Source organism: Momordica charantia (genome assembly GCF_013281855.1).
Source record: "Momordica charantia cultivar OHB3-1 chromosome 2 unlocalized genomic scaffold, Mcharantia_2.0 BLBB01000002.1, whole genome shotgun sequence".
Classification (NCBI taxonomy): domain Eukaryota; kingdom Viridiplantae; phylum Streptophyta; class Magnoliopsida; order Cucurbitales; family Cucurbitaceae; genus Momordica; species Momordica charantia.
In genome coordinates this window covers 13,423,040-13,441,928 of record NW_028275160.1, presented here as the reverse complement: position 1 = coordinate 13,441,928, position 18,889 = coordinate 13,423,040, and the positions used below count along the sequence as shown (strand labels likewise).

Sequence of the window (18,889 nt, the reverse complement as noted above, 5' to 3'; positions counted from 1 at the left end):
ATTGCTGGAGCAATCCTGTAGCTCTAAAGAGGAAGATCAGCCCACGGGCGACTTTTCAGAGGAAGAAGGGAGCTTAGGTGTCCTCTCAAATCACTATGTTTCCTAATAAGTAGATTTTGTAGAGTTAGCCATTAGCAACTTTCGATGACGAAAGTTTTTTAAAGGTGAATAAATTGTAGCGACCTGTATTTTTGATAAATTGTTTTTATATAGGATAATTTATAATTTAAATATTTTTAAATTGGCCATAAGAATCTTTTATTAATGAAATTAGTAATACTAGCTAAAAAATATTTGGTTTAAGTAGTTTAAAAATACTTAAAATATTTAGTAAAATACTTCTTACATCAAAAAAGAAAAAGGGAGATAAATACAACCTAATTAGAATTAGAATTTGAATCCTAATTAAATTAGGCCCTTGAAGTTTCTATAAATAAAGTCATCCAGACCTCAACCACATTTAACCATTCTCCCATCATTCTCCCATCCTTCCGTCTTTTTGACAACCACCATCTTCCCTCTTACAGTATCAACTTCTAATTAAGTTTGAGTCGCTGTTTAAGGTAGGTGGAAATTCTTTCAAAAGGTAAAGCTAGATTGGAAAATATGTATGATGTTTAATTGATGTTTTGGAATGAATTTGTTGTTCAATGTTATTTATGGATGTGATTGTTATGTATGATTGTTATGTTGCATCAAAGAATTTTTATTTAATGGGACTATGTATATGTATATGATGACGAAAATGTTTTATGAAAACTTTTAGAAAAGTTTGTGGCAATTACCCTTATTTTAAAGTAGATGTACGCATATTAAGACTGAGACTTAGGCTAAGAAGCTATGTATGTTGGTCTCGGCTGACATACAGAGTGTCCACTATCATCTGTTGGGGTAGGGTCCCACATGAAACCTGTCTATGCACTACCATGACGTTGGTAACTAGGAAATTTTTATGTACATCATACACTAAAACGTTTTATTGAGTGAGACCTGACTCTGGTATTATTTATCCAATAATAGCTAGGTTAATTGTCCACATTGGTCAAAAATGAAAAGGACTCTGACTAATAAAAGGATTTAGGTCTTCCATGTTTATGTTAATATGATACATGTTATGTATGTGTGTGCATGTTTGACCTTGTTGACTATGTTGCTTCTTACTGAGTATTTTTAATACTCACAATTTTTCCTTCTTTTTTTTTTGAGAAAATAGCGAAGACCTACCGACGAGTGATGAGAATGTCTGCTGGTTATGTCATGGGTTTCTTTCACATTAGTACCATGTTTTATTTTAATGTATTAGAGTTATTTATTTTACTATTACGTGTTATGTAAACTTTTTATGGGATTCTAAGTAAAGCTTCTTAATTATTTTGTAAAATTATTTTACGAAAGTGTAACTTATTATTTATCTTTTTTTATAAAGAGTTTTAAATGTAATTAGCATGCATGTAGTAACGTCTCTAAACAATTTAAGTTCCAAAAAGTTGGGTCGTTACACCCTTCATCACTAGTCACACTAGTACAAACCACAATTTCATTATCTACATCACGATCAAGTTAAATACATCATCGTATGAAAAGTTTAGGGAACAATTATGATGAAGGAAGAGTTAAGTCAAAGTTTTAATGATGAAGAAGTTGCACAGGATGAAAATTGGAAGATTGCAATGGATGATGAGAGAAAGGTCATCGAGAAAAATGATACATGAGAGATTTCTACTTTTCCAAGTAGAAAGAAAGAAGTATGTGTGTCAAATGGGTGTTCAAGACAAAGAGAAATAAAAGAGGAGAGGTGGAGAGACATAAAGCGCGAGATAGGTGGCAAAAGGTTATTCTCAGAGAGAAAGATGTTGATTATGATGAAGTATTTGCTTACGTTGCTCACTTGATAAGGTATTTAACATGCACAACACTTGATATTATTTTTAGTGTTGGATTGGTAAGACAGTTTATGTAATCTTCTACAACTACTCATTTTAAAAGTAGCAAAGATAATTCTTTCATTATCTCAAAGATATGTTGAATTATGGATTATTTTATTCATCATATGGAGAATTCAAACTTGAAGGTTATTGTGATAGTGATTGGCTGGAGATCTTAATGATCGTAAACGCATAAGTGGATTTGTATTATTTATTGGTAATACTTATTTTAAGACTAAATATGTTGCTGCATCTTATTGTGTTTGTTATGCAGTTTGGTTGATAAACTTGCTGAGGGTAGTTGGAATTGTGCAAGAAGATGTAACTATTATCTATGTGGACAATAAGTTAACTATTGCTCTAGCAAAGAATCGGTGTTTCACGATCGTAGTAAGCACATTGATACAAAATTTCACTTCATAAAAGATTGCGTTTGAAGAAAGAGATTCAGGTAATGATGTGAAGGAGATTCAAGGTGTGTGTGGTGGAAGTTATGTCGATGGCTGAAGAACTTCCAGTTGAGCTAAGTAGGTGGAAGTTAGTAGGTTTTATAGAAATTTGACGAGGAAGAAAAATTTTGGAAGGCGACATTCCAAATCATCTATTTTTATGGTGGAGTAGGCTATAATTATATGAATTGAGAATTAAGATTGTCAGAAAAGACAACTAGTGCAATAGAAGGTGTGAATTTTTCAATATCTTGCCAAGGTGAAATTTGTTGGGTTTTGACAAAATATTGAAGTTGAAGTTGTCCACATTGGAAGAGTATAACGATGGTCTTCAAGTGCTAGAAGTTATCTCAAATAAGAAAGGTACAAAGATGAGGTGTGTTCGAACGACTATTAAAAGGAGTTCATGGCTTTGGGTTTTAATTATCCAAATTAAAATAGTTTAAACCTGGTATACCAGCTCTAGTTAAATGAGTGATATTTGCTTTGAAAGAGTGTTTTGTGTAATTTGGGTTGGGGAGATAAATCTATATGATTGTAATAATTTTTCACATCATGGATTCTTTGTGGGCCGTAGTTTTTTTCACCGATTGGAGTTTTCCACGTAATTCTTGTATTTCTTTATTTTATTGCTTCTTTTGAATTTATCAATTATTTTTTGCTTATTTGTTACCGGACATTCTTCCCATCACATAGCTCTACCTTAAGAGGGGCATACCCTATTTCCATAGTTTTCGACATCGCGTACTTGATTCTGGATCATTATTGAACAACCGCCTCCACCCCTATCCTCGAGCGATCTTGCAGACACGCAGCATTAGCGTAAACCATAATCCCATCGACCGCGACACCCGGAGATGACACCGCCCTAGAAGATCCCACCATCGTCCTTTGATTGGCCGTCGAATTTGCATCTTTTGGTAAGACTCTACAAAGTTAAAAATTTACTCACACTTTGCATCAACATTCCAAACCTCTTGATTCTGGATCTTCCTATTTCAGTCATTTTCCAAATGGACCAGCAAACCACGGCTGCCACTCCAACCTCAACCTCGCCCAAAAACTCACACAAATGCACCCAAGAGTCCACAAAATCAAGCATAGAAATAGACTGCATTTGAAGGGGTAGAACACACGGCTCCCAGATACGATGGGGCCTTTGACAGTAAAAAAGATGAGTAACAATTTCAGAATTCACTATACACATTGAACAGCAAGGGCAACTTCCATTATTTTACTAATCAAATTATCTCTAGTAAGTAGAACATGATGAAGAGCTCTTCATATAAAATGCTTTTACTTCTTAGGGAATATTCAATTTCCACGTTTGCTTCCATAGTTTCTGACCTCCAGTTGAGTTAGATAAAGAGGAATTAGTCTTTCATATTCATGATCAACTTTATCCACTTTTCACAGTAAAATTTCCTTTCTTATCGTAACGCCAAACCCATACGTCCCTACTCTTAGATACAATAATCGGAATATAGTCCACATCTTCTAGCCAGAAAACACCATTTAGTTTTTTGAACCATCCATTCCCCTTCTTGATTTATAAAATTTTGCCACTCTAGCATTCGAATGAATCCCCGACGGAGTAATTGGTTTGAAAGTTGACTCCCTAGGCACTTATCCCCAAACGCAGCAATTGACTCACTTACCAACTCTCATCCTCAAGCATCTTCAGCATATTCGACTTTTCAGGCTCGTTTGGTAACGTTCTCGTTTCCTGTTTCTTGTTTCTAAGTTTTTTAGGAGAAATAAAAACAAAAACATGTTGGATAACTATTTCCTGTTTCTTGTTTATATTCTTATTTTTTTAGTACAACAACTTGAGGGTTGAGATTTGAACTCACAACCTTTTGACCGGGAATATATATCTTTAATTGAGGTTGACTTATTTTTATTTTTAATTAAAATAAGATTTAGTAAATATAGTATGAAAAGATATAACATATATTCCAAGAATATAATTTATCCAAGAAAATATAATTTACAAAATAAATTTCTTTCGTATAAAATATAAATTATTAGCTTTAAATAAAAAATAATATTTCAAAATATTTTTGAAAATAAAAAATTTTGTTTTATAAAAAAATAATAGCTTTAAATAAAGAATAAGTTTTCAAAAGGTTTTAAATTAAAAAAAAAAGAAAAAGAAAAAAGAAAAAAACATAAATTATTAACTTTAAATAAAAAAATAACATTTCAAAACATTTTTAATTTGATAACAGGAAATTTTTGTTTTAAGAAAATAAATAACTCTAAATAAAGAATAAGTTTTCAGAAGGTTTTAAATTCAAAAAAGAACGGAGGAGGGAAAAAAAACCCGTCTGACCACAGTCAGGATCGAACTTTAGACGTGGGAGTGGATTAAAGAGCGCTTCACATGGAAAATAAAAGAAACGGCAAGAACGAAACTACTTTTCGTAGTTTCCAAAAATTAATCCCTTTTTTGGAAACGTTTCTTAAAATTTAGATCGACAAATGAGATTGGTTACCAAACATGTATGTTTCTAAAAAAAATAGAAATAGGAACAAGAAATAGGAAACGAAACGTTACCAAACGAGACCTTCATTACATGTGGAAGATGCATCTCGGTTATTTTGACCTATTTATTCAGTATTTTTTGTTTCTATTATTTGATACTAATCTTGAATTGTTCATCTTAGTTCATTATAACCTATTTACGACACAGTTTCTGGTTCAATGTTTGTACTAACCTTCAAATGTTTAAAGTTACATATTTTCTTGGCAAAAAAAAAAAAAGAAAAAAAAGTTACAAAATAGAGAATAAACTAAGTTTTACTCTTGCGTATAAATAATTTTAAAAAATTGACTGATTCGAAATTATACGAGTCATTAAGACTAGCCAACTTTTACTGCTTAAATTTCTCTCGTCCGGAGGAGTTGAGGATAAAAGGCTGCCCTGAAATGAAGAAATTTTCACATGGAATAAAAAGTAAACCCAACTTGAAACACATGAGAACATGAGAATTAGGCGAAGTCCACGAGGCTGAAAATATGAACACCAAAAACCAATTATTTCCTCCAAAATAGGATTTTTATTATTTGCTTCTTGTCCTTATTTAATCATCATTATTCCATTTGATTTTTTTTTCCGAATGATTTTTCTTTCATATGTGAAATAGTAAATGAATCCTTTGCAAAAAGAAATAGTAAAATGAAAAAAAAAAGGAAAAAGGAGATGGAAAAAAATTATTTTGTTTTTTTTTTATGGTTTATCATATATACTACATATTTTATTGCTGAATAAAATAATAAAAAGTTACGAAATATTTTTTTTTCCAACGAGTTAGAGATTCGAATTTCGACCTATTTGATTATCCAATATTTTTTTTTATAGAGAATATTTGATGAGTACGAAAGAAACTGAAGAGTCTCGAAGGAGCGCTGAGAGTGTGGTGAAATTCAATTTATTATTATTATTATTATTTCTTTTTTTTAGAACACACCACGAAACAAAAGCTCTAGGACAAAACAAAAACACTCGGGAAATTGACAAAAACCACCTAAAAAAGTTTTCACTACCCAAATCAATATTTTATTTAATTTAAAGAACTGTAAAATTACAATGATGCCCCTCCCTTCTTCCCTTCTTCCCTTCTTCCCTTCCCTCCTCTCTCTCCCATTTATTCTCTTGCATTTTCAAACTTCTCTTTTATTCTCTTCCCTACTTCCATTTTTTTCATATAATATTATTCTTCACTTTCATTTTGTAAACGTAATTGTGGCTAGCAGGGCCTCGAACTATTATGCCCTTTCTAATTTTCCTTATTTATATTTACTCCTGTTTTTCGATTTGCTTTCTCTTCTTCTATTTTTCGATTTCAATTTTCGTCACTTTCTTCCGATTTGAATGGGGATTGAAATACAACTCTAATCTCCAATGATTTTTTTTTTGTTTTAAATTGGGTTCGTTTAAATTAGAATGGACATGACTTTCGGACTTGAATCCATATTGCGTAAATCTCAACCCCTTATTTTTTTTCAATTTAGGTTATGACCATTCGTATCAAGCTTGAATCTCATCAGAAGTGGCATAAATCGTGACCGAAATCCATAAATCTCGCTCGAGACTCGTTCAAACTCACCAGGATTCAAGCAAAACTCTGGCGAGTTCAAAGAAAACTTGTCCAGGATTCAAGTAAAACTCGAGCGAGTTCAAAGAAAACTTACTTGAGAATCATTAAAAATTCGGACGAGTTCGAAGAAACCTCGCCCGAGTTATGAAATTGCGAGTTTGAATAATTTGGCGGATAAAATCAAATTTAAATAATATGTGCAATTTGATCCAAGTAACGGTGCTTGGCTTGTTGGCTTTGCATGCGTACCAGCATCTTCAATGTCATTGAACACAAGACCTTAATTATAAGTGGGTAAATCATCTGAATCCTATTTCTAATTTTGAGAAAAAAAAAAACTACCAAATTTCATCCCACAGGCATTGAACTCGAGACATTATGAGTGGGTAAATTTGAATCCACTGAGCCAAATAACCATTTGATAGTAATATTGACAATAAAAAATATATACTCAACTTTAAACTTCCCAACCCCTAAAAACTCTCCCGTGGACTAATTCCGATAAAATTTCATAAAAACTTGGGTGACTTTAATTCTTTGAACTCGTGGAGTCTTGGTCTGATTTTGTTTCACAATTTTTTCATTAAGTTGAGGGACAATTTTGTACTTTCACTCTTGCTAGAAAGTATTTTTAGATTAGAAAAAAACATATTTTCAAATGGTAGGGTTATTTGAGCAACAAATTTGTCAACTTCCCGACACACTGACACGCTAAAAGAGCAGAAATTTCTGGAAAATTCAGCTAAAACTTGCCCCCATGTGATCCTGCTGAAAAATCCATTGCCGAGAAGGCGAAATGTGTGTTTATTTTATAAATTCCTTCTATAAACAAGCTTTGGACCAACTCTCAAGAGGCACCTGCGGCAAGGAAAGTATTTTTAGAGAAGGATGGTTAGGGACCCGTTATCGCCATATATATGCACGTCCTCCCCATTTGCACTTCTCTCTCGTTCCCACACCAAACTTCGCTAAATAAAAGAGCTTTGTTAAACAACTCGAGATCGCGAAAGCCCATACCACCAAGACATTTAGGCTTCCACGTCATCTTCCACCCCATCCAATGAATTTTTCGGTCTTTTCCCACCAAAACCGAGCTGCCAACTGGTTAAGATCATTAACAAGTTTTTTAGGCAACCTAAAACAAGACATCGAATAGCAAGGGGAGTTTCCTTACCTCCTGCTGAGAAGAGCTTACCTTTCCAACCTTCGAGGTTTTTCCACACCCGATCTTTGATATAAGCAAAATTTACTGTTTTGCACCTCTCCATAAAGGAAGGAACATCGAGATATTGCTGTCTTGATTATCCAATTGAACTATATTTTGCTGTTCTATATTTAAGTTCACCATATATTTTATTTTAAGAATAGTTTAGGAATATGTTAATTATTTCTACCGTAAATTTATTAAATTCTCATGAAAAGATAGGGAAAACTATACTTTTAGTTCCTAAATTTCGATTAAGTTTTCAAGTGCTACACTTCGGCTCACAAAATTTTGAAAATATATTACTGTAAACAAAGGTTTTTATTTATTTATTTGTTTATTTATCTTGTGTTGGCTGAGCATAGTTAAGTAGATAAAAACGTATATTACCTTTTTTAAGATTGAGACGTTCAATCCCCCAACTCGCATTGTTGTACTAAAAAAAGATTACTTATTTTTTCGCATTGGAATTTTTGTTATCATTAATAATATTGAGATTGAGATGTTCAAGTAATTCCTTTTTGCTGACATAGACGTAGCTCATAAATTGATCATTACATTATTTATCGTCCTCGAGGTTTGCGATTCGAATTATTCACACTATATCGGTTGAACTAAACAAAAGTAATTTTGAATTTCTCAAAGATAAAAAAAATGGTACTTTTGTATTTTTTTTATCTCGTTTGTTATAATTTGTCTCTAAATACTTCTAAAATATAGTTGTATTGCTTACTAACACTAAAATATTATTCCAAACTTCTTAAAATATTTACATTCTAAAAAAGAACGAGTAATTTAAACATACAAAATTTTTTTGGCAAAAATATGTGCTTTCAACATTTTCTTTCCTTGTTTTTTCTCACAATTTTCATAACATTTGAAACCTCTGGAATTCAATACCATCAACTATAATTTCTATAACTACTAAAACAATAATATTATTTATTAAGGTGTTTTAAGTTTTAATAATTATGTTACAAGCTCAAGCACAGCCACAAGGGATTCCATATAAAAAGGGTGTAAAAACTGATTAATTTTGGTGTTTGTAGAAGGTTCATTTTAGTTGTATATACTTTTTAATTTTTATTTATTTTAATCTTTTACTTTCAATAAGTTTTATTTTAGTCTTTGTACTTATAGTGGCCAATTTATAGTCATTCTCCGTAAAATTTAACACAAATTTTATACACAAAGGAAAACCATGAATGTAAATTTATAGCTATATTTCAAAGAATTTAGTGAGTGAACTCTCATGCAAAAATCACAACGAGAAGAAGCAAGATAAAAATTAAGATTACAAGACCAAAATGAACAAAAAACATACGTTTAAGAGTACACAATAACTAAAATGAACAAAAACGTTCAAGGTGAAAGTACAGGGATCAAAATGAAGCAAAAGTCGAGATAGCGGAGATCAAAATATTACACAAACCTTTTATGAGAGCAGTATCCTTATCAATTTTCCTAATTTGGACATGGAGTCTAAAATTAGGCGTCGGTTCTTGAGGGCTGAATTAGTCATGGCTCAATATCCACAGTTCCTTAGTTTATGGCACAAAAATTAAGACCCTATTATTATGAAACAGTTACAGCTGCACAGACTATAAATTTCTACGATCTGAATTACAAAAATCAGATATCCTTCTCGATCAATAATAATCTCCAAGAAGCATAAACATTCAAATCCAAGAGGCATGGCATCTCGGAAGCTGTTCATGGTGTCCATTGCTGCCATGCTCGTATTTGCATGTTATGCTTCTTCAAGTATGTTCTTATCTTGTAACTTTATTCTTCTTTTCTCTCGACATGATCTCGTTAAGCCGAAACCATAAATTTTCTTAACGAGGGTCGAAATCTTTATGTGCTAACCTTTTATATGTATACACATTGTTAAGTATTTTGTAGGTATAAATACTATTATTGAGTGATGATGTTAACGTCACGAAAAGTTATAATTTTGTATTAATTTTTTTTTATTAGGTATAGATTTTGTATTAAGATTTTACAAACAAAGATCAAAATATCGCTTCTCAAAATACAAAATAGCATAGGGACCAAACTAAATCAAACACCCCTTGAAAGCAAATTTATATACAAGTTTTGAATTACGACAAATTAAGAGCGTCTTCAATTCTAGAATGTTTATAAGTTGTTTTTGATAAAACATTATTAGTAACGAAAGCTAATGTCTGGTCTGATGGCAGCTGAAGAAAATGATGAGGATCAAATTTGGACTTGCACTCGACCATGTTCAAGCAATTTTGGAGATCTAGAATGCGACGTAGGTTGCGTCAATGGAAACGAAGGCAACGGATTTTGTCTTCCACAGCATGGTGACTTTAATCACAAAGTTTGCTGTTGCAGTAGAAGTGAGCTGTTGCAATAGTAATCCATGAATTTAAGAAGGATATTTCAGTATCTTCCATTGGATATAAGTTCCAAACAATTCTATACCTTTTTCAATGCAAATATGAAATGAAATGTGTGGTTGAATACTATATTATTCGGTTCGTTTTAGTTCCGGTGCTTTTAAAATGTTTCAGTTTTCATCCCTGTTGTTCATTTTAGTTCTTATACTTCCAAAAATTCGGTTTTGATTCTTGTACTTTTATTTGGTCTACTTCCAAAAAAAAAATAAAAAAATTTACTTTATCCTTGGGTCTATTAGTGAACTATCTCTCCACGGATTGTGAAAGATGTTCCCATATAAATATTCTTGGACCCATATTCTCCAAAAAATGAATCCCGCTCTAATAGCTCTGAATAAATTAAATACATACATTAAAATACGACGGCTTCTTATTCCACAACAACGAAAGCACTTTTTCACTATTAATTCATATATTAGGGGATTTAACTTGGTAAAGAAAATGTTCCATACTAATGAATTCTAAAATGGACGTTGAAAAGTACTTATTATATATTTGAATTATATACTCATTATATATCTTATTTAATTATCTTCCCTCCATCTTATTTTTCTACTAATCAAGGGCATGTTTGGAAGAGATTTTTGCTATGTCAAAAATCACTTTTGCCATTGTCAAATATAACAAAAAAAAATGGAAGAAAATAATAAATTTAGCACCTACATTTTAGTTTTGCAAATATAACAAATTTTTTAGAAAAAAAGATAAATCAGTGATATATATATATGTCTGATACATACCTGATATACCTCTTATTTACTACTGATACAACGGATATAACTATGATAACCACTAACATAATTTTTTATATGGTTAGATGATTTAATATTCGTTGATTTACCACTGATTTATGTCTGAAATATATTTGATGTGTCTCTAATATAATACTGATATATACAATTGATTTACTTATGATATAACTATGATAATTACTAATATAACTTCTAATATGGTTTACCATTGATATGCATATGATATAATTATGATTTCTACTGATATAAGTTCTTATATAATTATATGATTTACCATTGATTTACCACACTCATATAGGATATAATTATAATTTCTACTAAGTTCTTATATAATTATATGATTTACCATTGATTTACCACACTCATATAACACTTATGTATCTATGATAGATACTTGATATGTAAAGAATAAAGAGTAGAGAAAAGATGAAGACGCCAAAAGTTTATAGTAGTTCGATCAATTTGATTTACATTTTCAGTCTATCCACTAATTGAATCAGAGTGATCACAATATAGAGAAATACCCTCTCATACCACCAGCATCAATCCGTTTACAGAATCTACCCTGGAGACCCAAAATATACAATGCACTACAAAAAAAAAAAAACGAAAGAAAAGAAGAACAGAGCATAAAAACTCTACCACCATCTCTCTACCAACTTTGAGTGTTTTTAAGCAACTCTCAAGTTTATTAACGGGTAGCGATTTTATAAAGGGATCAGCAGCGTTCTTTTTAGTAGATATCTTTTCAAGTTTTACCTTCCTTCAGCAACCATGTCTTTGATAAAATGAAACCAAACATCAATATGTTTCGTCCTTTCATGATATGTTGATTTTTTTGTCAAATACGCAGCAGTTTGGCTGTTACAAATACAATAGCTTGATCATGTAAGTCTTCACATAATTCAGTAATCAACTCAAATAGCCATCATGCTTCTTAAAAAGCTTCTATAAGAGCCATATAGTCTACTTGGCTGTCCAATGTTCTTTCTATTCAATACTTCTTTTAGATACATTGGACCGTGTGTAACTGTGCCTTAGATATATCTCATAAGCCATTTCATAAAACTCCAATGTTCTTTTACAGGGTTGGATATGTATCTACTCACCATACTTTATCCACGAGCCAAATTAGATCTCGTACATACCATAAGGTACATAAGACTCCTTACTGCATTAGCATATGGAATAGTTTCCATATCTACTTTCTCCACCTCAGTTTTTGGAGATTGATTCACGGATAATTTAAAGTGATTTGCTAATGGTGCTGATACAACTTTACAATTCAACATTTTAAAGCTTTCAAGCATCGTCAGTGAGTATAAATGTTGGAAAAGTTTTGTAACACCAAGTTTTTTGTTTCTCACTGTGTATTCCAAATTCTTTTAGCATGTCCTAGATCCTTCGTTTCAAAAACTTCACTAAGTTTTTGTTCTCAAGTTCTCAATTTCTAACTTATCAACTGATGCCAATAACATATCATCTATATAAAAAAAAAGTAAGTAAATTAAAGGCTTATTCTACATATGTTTAAAGTAAATGCAACGATCTAATTTGAAGATCACAAGACATCATAAAGGAATCAAATGTTTAGTATCATTGTCCAGATGCTTGCTTTAAACCATAAAAAGACTTTAATTTTGAGGAGGCATACCTTTTCTCGATTCCTTTTGATGAAAAACCCATTAGTTGCTGTATGTAGATAGTTCCAATTGGTCGAGTTCAAGATCATACTCCAAGACCATTGCCAAAAGTGTTCTTATCCACGAATGCCTTACAATAGGTGAGAAAATTTCACGACAATCTACCCCTCCCTCTGGGGTAAATCCACTTGTCTGTTGGAAGCGTGTGATGGACACTTGCTAATTTAGGATCAACAAGACTTGTTTGAGAATAAACAACTTTTCTTGTATTGAAATTTCTCACAAAATACACACTTGGTTCACAAAATCTCTCAAACTCTCTTGTTTTTCTTCTCCACACACTTGCTTGAAATACAACAAATGAACATCCTATTTATAGGACTCCAGGGAAGAATCTAGATCCATAAACATCCTATGAACCTATACATACATGAACACAATTAACTCATCTTAAAACTAAATACATGAATGTACTAGTTCATGTACATGTATCATGTACCTAGGAATGCATATGCATAATGTATCTAGAATAATACATGTTTAATTTCCAACATCCCCCTTAAACATGTCTTCCTCATAACTCCAAGTAAATTCCTCAGTTTGTTAAAGACATCAACTTTGAGTGGCTTTGTGAAGATATCCGCAATTTGATCTTCAGTCTTCACATAATCAACTTGAATCTCCTTTCTTGAAATGCATTCTCTGATGAAGTGAAATCTCGTATCATAGAGCAATTGCTGACTTAACACATGGACCATAGTTGCATCTTCTTGCACAATTCCAATTACCTTCAACAAATTCCTCAACCAAACTGCATGACACACACATGATGATGCAGCAACATATTTAGCCTCACAAGTAGATAGTGTCACAATAGCCTGATTTTTAGAACTCCATGTAAAAGCAGTATTGCCAATAAAGAACACAAATCCACTTGTGCTTTTTCGATCATTGAGATCTCCAGCCCAATCACTATCACAATAACCTTCAAGTTTGAATGCTCCAGATGAAGAATAAAATAATCCATAATCCAGCATCCCTTTGAGATAACGAAGGATTCTCTTTGCTACTTTTAAATGAGTAGCTATAGGAAATTCCATAAACCGACTCACCAATCCAACACTGAAAAGAATATCAGGCCTTGTGCATGTCAGATATCTCAGGCTCCCAATTAAGCTTTTAAAATGTGAAGGATCAACAACATCTCCATCTTCATATTTTAACATTTCATTCCAGTTTCAATTGGAGTGGCAACTGGTTTCAAATTGAACATCTTGAATTTCTCAAGAATTTCTCTAATGTATCGTTCTTGAGAGATAAAACTTCCTTCCTCCGATTAATTCACCTCAATGCCAAGATAATATGACATAAGGCCAATGTCTGTCATCTCAAATTCCTGGATCATGACCTTCTTAAATTCGTCAAACATGTTTGGACAATTTTCTGTAAAAATCAAGTCATCAACATATAGACAAACCAACAAAATATCTCCTTGATCGTTAGTTTTGTATAAAGAGAATGTTCATGTGGGCATCTTAAATACCCATTGTCATGGAAATATTTGTCAATTCTGCTATTCCACATCCTTGGAGCCTGTTTCTACCCATACAGTGCCTTCTTCAACTTTAGAACTTTATCCTCTTGTCATTTCACCACATAACAAAGAGGTTGTTCTAAATATACTTCTTCTTCAAGATATCCATTCAAAATTTCCGATTTGACATCCATCTGAAAAATTTTCCATCTATTTTGAGCAGCAAGTGCAATCATCAATCTTATGGTCTCCAAGCGAGCAACAGGAGCAAATACTTCATCATAATCAACACCTTTTCTCTGAGAGTAGCCTTTCGCAACTAATCTTGCTTTATGTCTTCCCACTTCTCCTATTTCGTTTCTCTTTGTCTTGTACACCCATTTGACACCTACTGCTTTCTTTCCACTTGGAAGAGTAAAAAGCTCCCATGTGTCGTTCTTCTTTATAGCCTTTATATCTTCATCCATTGAGGTCTTCTAGTTTTCATCTTGTACAACTTCTTCAAAATTTAAAGGTTCATTGTCACCAAATAGACAAAAGAGAGTTAGATCATTAAAACCTTCATTTAACTCTTCAGTTTCATCATATATGTCCCGCAAACTTCTCATGCGATGAGTCGCTTCAGTTGAACTTGATGTAGATGATGAAGGCGTGGTTTGTACTAGCGTGACTGGTGATGGAGGTGGGGTTGATGGAGAAGCAATATCACCAATTTCATCATTATCTTCTGGAAAAAAATAGATACTTGTAGTCTTTTGGTTTATCACACCAATTCCATGCAGCTTCTTCATCAAACACGACATCTCTGCTTACAACCATCTTCTCTGTAGTAGGATTATAAAGCTTGTAGTCTTTGGAACTTGCATCGTAGCCAACAAAAATATGTTTCTCACTTATATCATCGAGCTTACTGCGCTTCTGATCTGGTACATGGGCATAGGCAATACTCCCAAAAACCCTCAAATGAGAAATACATGGCTTTCTTCCGGTCCATGCTTCTTGCAGAGTTTTACTCCATACACTTCTAGTGGGATAACGATTGGACAAATAAACAACACATTCATCATCTTGTGCCCAAAACTCTTCTAGCATCTTCTTACTCTTCAACATGCTCCGAGCCATGTTAAGTATAGTTCTATTCTTCTTCCCGACAACACCATTTTGCTGTGGAGTCCATGGAACTGTCATAGGCCGACGAATTCCATTTTCTGCACAAAAATCTTTGAATTCATTCGAAGTGAATTCTCCTCCCCTGTCAGATCTCAAAGCTTTTATATAAAGACCACTTTCTTTTTCAACAAGAACTTTGAATCTCTTGAACATGCCAAATACTTCTGATTTCTCCTTGACAAAATAAACCCAAGTTTTTTCGGCTGAAATCATCAATGAATAATAAGAAATAATTATTCTTACCGAAATAACTTGGCTTGATAGGTCCACAAAGATTAGTGTGAACAAGCTCTAATGGTCTCTTTGCTTCCAAAGAAGATTTTTGTGGAAACTCTTTCTTGATTGCTGCCAAGCAGACATCCTTCACAAAGTTGATCTGGATGCTTGACATATGACAATCCTTTCACCATGCCCTTCCTCGCTAATAATCTCAAGCCATCAAAGTTCAAATGCCCAAGTCTTAAGTGCCAAATCCAGGATGAATCTTTCAAACACGACTTCAAACATTTTGCAACATCAGTTTGAATGTTTAATGGAAACATTTTATTCTTTGTCATTCGAACTTTAACAATCATATTGTCACGATGATCCCATATTGAAAGACTATAATCTTTCATTAAAATATTATAGCCTTTCTATAAGAGTTGTCCCAAACTCAAAATATTGTTCTTCATATTTGGCATATAATAGTCATTAGAGATAAACTCATGCTTCCCATTATTCAAATCGATCAAAATCTTACCTTTTCCTTTTACAGGAATTTTTGTAGCATCACCAAATATGATATTGCCACCAATAGATTCATCCAATTCCACGAACATGGATTTACTTCCGCACATGTGGTTGCTTGCACCACTATCAAGATACTACAAACTGTTCTCACATGTTTCTTCATCTCTACATGCTAAAAGCAATGATGGCTCACTACTTTTAACATCTTCTTCAGCGTAATTTACATTTTCTTCTACTTTATTTCTGCACTCCCATGAATAATGACCGAATTTATGACAATTATAACATTCAGCTCGGCTTTTGTCATACCTTCTATCATCATTTGACTTTCCTCCATACGACCTCGAATAATTTTGTTTGCCACGACCTCTTGACGAACTGGAGTTGAAATTACTCCCATCAAACTTTCTTTGACCAAAGTTTCCTCGTCCACGACCTCTGAAGTCACCACGTCCACGACTTCTACACGACCACGACCATGACCTCGATAACCTCTTTCTTGGCTATCTTCTTTATCATTCAACTGCAACTTTGATTGAAAGAGTTGTTCGGTTGCCTGTTTGCTCTTCTTGAAAAGCTTCTCTTCATGGGCTTGCAAAGTACCCATAAGTTGATCAACGGACAATGTACTCAAATCCTTTGATTCTTCAATTGCTACAACGATGAAATTAAATTTTTCATCCAATGAGCGAAGTATCTTTTCAACTACTTGCTCATCATTTATCGTCTCACTATACCTCTTCATTTCATTTACCACGGCAAGCAACCTTGAAGTGTAATATGAAATTGATTCAGACTCCTTCATATGCAATGCTTCATAATCACCTCTCAATTTTTTAAGTCGGACTTTCTTGACCCGATCAACTCCTTTATAAGTATTCTCCAAAATTTGCCATGCTTGCATTGCGGTGGTTGCTCCAGAAATCTTCTCAAAATTTGTATCATCAATGGTTTGATGAATAATTGTGAGAGCCTTTTGGTCTTTCTTTCTGGTATTTTGCAAAGTTTCTCGTTGAGCTTGATTCAAAATCACATCCTCTGCCGGTTCTTCATAGCCTCTATCAACAATCTCCCATGCATCTTGTGAACCAAGTAAAGCCTTCATACGAATACACCAACTGCCATAATTTTCTTTGGTAAGACGAGGCACTTGGAAATGAACCAAATTCTTGTTTACCATTTGCAAAAAAGAACTCTTTTCAAACTCAAGCTCTAATACCACTTTGTTGGAAGCGTGTGATGGACACTTGCTAAATTAGGATCAACAAGACTTGTTTGAGAATAAACAACTTTCTTGTATTGAAATTTCTCACAAAATACACACTTGGTTCACAAACTCTCTCAAACTCTCTTGTTTTTTTTCTCCACACACTTGCTTGAAATACAACAAATGAACATCCTATTTATAGGACTCCATGGAAGAATCTAGATCCATAAACATCCTATGAACGTATATATACATGAACACCATTAACTCATCTTAAAACTAAATACATGAATGTACTAGTTCATGTACCTAGGAATGCATATGCATAATGTATCTAGAATAATACATGTTTAATTTCCAACATTGTCACTAGTCTAGCTTTGTAACAAATTGGTTGAGATGGGTGTACATTTTGTTTTAATTTGTAAATCCATTTGCACCCAATCAATTTTTTCTTTGGAGGCCTTCCTACTAGTTCCCAAGTGTTATTTTTATAAAGTTATTCAATTTCTTCTTCCCTGGCTAATTTCTACTTATCTGAATCAATGGAACTCATTGCTTCTGTAAATGACATTGGTTCAATGTCTGCACTTTCCATTTCAACATCCAATGCATAGTGAACAATGTATGCACTTGCATACCTAGGTGGTGGCCTTGTTTATCTCCTTTCCCTATTATGAGTAAGATGATAGTTCTGTAATGAAAGAGATACTTCAGGCTGAATTTCAGAGGTTGAATTCTCACTTTGCATTTATCTCTTGATTAAATTGAAAAATTAAAAGATTTTCTAACTAATTGATTATTCTTTTAATAGAAAATTAGATTTGGTCTCTAGGAGTGAGTTAGAAAAGTTCTTAAGTTTTAAATTAGAAAACCTATTTTTAGTTTATTCAATTGTTGTATAAGAAGGTTGTAGAGGAAAAGTAAACACAAGCTTCACATATTTTCTCCAAAACCTTCCCTTTGTCTTTTATGAGCATACAAGTTGGGTGAGATTCGTGAGAGAGCTTAGTTGCACACAAGGTCTCTTGAAGAGTGTTGTATCTTAGGAGTGAAGTGCCAAACAACTCAGTGCAGGTGGGGGCACATCTTCTCTAAGGACAGTGTTCGCCAACACACCTCAACCCATACACAGGCTTTCTAAAACCCTTTGTTTTTCTGAATAATATTATTTCTTCATTGGTTTGTTGTCGTGGTTGTGTGTTAAAATAGAATTCTTGTTTCATTGAGTTTGGTTCTCACTAGTAGATTTTGGCAATCCAAGCTCTAGTTCAAGAGTGTTTCCATTATTGTCATCAACTTCTAGGTCTGCACTTGAAGTTTCATAAGCTATTTTTGCTTCATCAAAGGTTACACATGTCGAATTATCAAGCATTTTCTTCACCTTTTTCAATGCACCATAGTCTATAACCTTTTATTCCTTATGGGTATCTAAGAAACAAACAATTTTTGCTCTATGATCAAGTTTTCCTTCATTACTATGTGCATATGCAGTACATCCAAACCCTCTTAAATGACTCAAATAAGGAGGGTGATGATTTGACCACCTTTCAATTGGACTTTTAAGTTCAATAGCTATTGATGGACTCCAATTCACAAGTTAAGTTGCTGTCATCAAAGCCTCACCCCAAAAAATATTTGGCAGGTTGGCATTGGACATTAGGTATCTTACTCTTTTTATGAAGTTTCTATTCATTTTTTTCGATGAAGCCCATTCTGCTGTGGCGTTCCCTTTATTGT

General features: G+C 33.1%; 1 protein-coding gene and 1 long non-coding RNA gene across 2 annotated transcripts; one reads left to right on the top strand and one right to left on the bottom strand.

Annotated features, from left to right (window-relative positions):
* Positions 1-9,321: 9,321 nt before the first annotated feature.
* On the top strand, positions 9,322-10,231 carry LOC111022202 (uncharacterized). Its single transcript, XR_002602936.2, has 2 exons — positions 9,322-9,446; positions 9,887-10,231. It is a non-coding gene; the product is annotated as an uncharacterized LOC111022202 (long non-coding RNA).
* A 5,943-nt stretch (positions 10,232-16,174) lies between these two features.
* On the bottom strand, positions 16,175-17,122 carry LOC111018895 (uncharacterized). The gene has a single exon (XM_022295159.1). It carries the CDS (start codon positions 17,120-17,122, stop codon positions 16,175-16,177), a length of 948 nt encoding a protein of 315 aa, XP_022150851.1.
* Positions 17,123-18,889: the final 1,767 nt, after the last annotated feature.

What these genes read in the sequence shown, in the direction of transcription:
- LOC111018895 (XM_022295159.1), bottom strand. Translation starts at nt 17,122, where the DNA reads ATGGTAAACAAGAATTTGGTTCATTTCCAAGTGCCTCGTCTTACCAAA.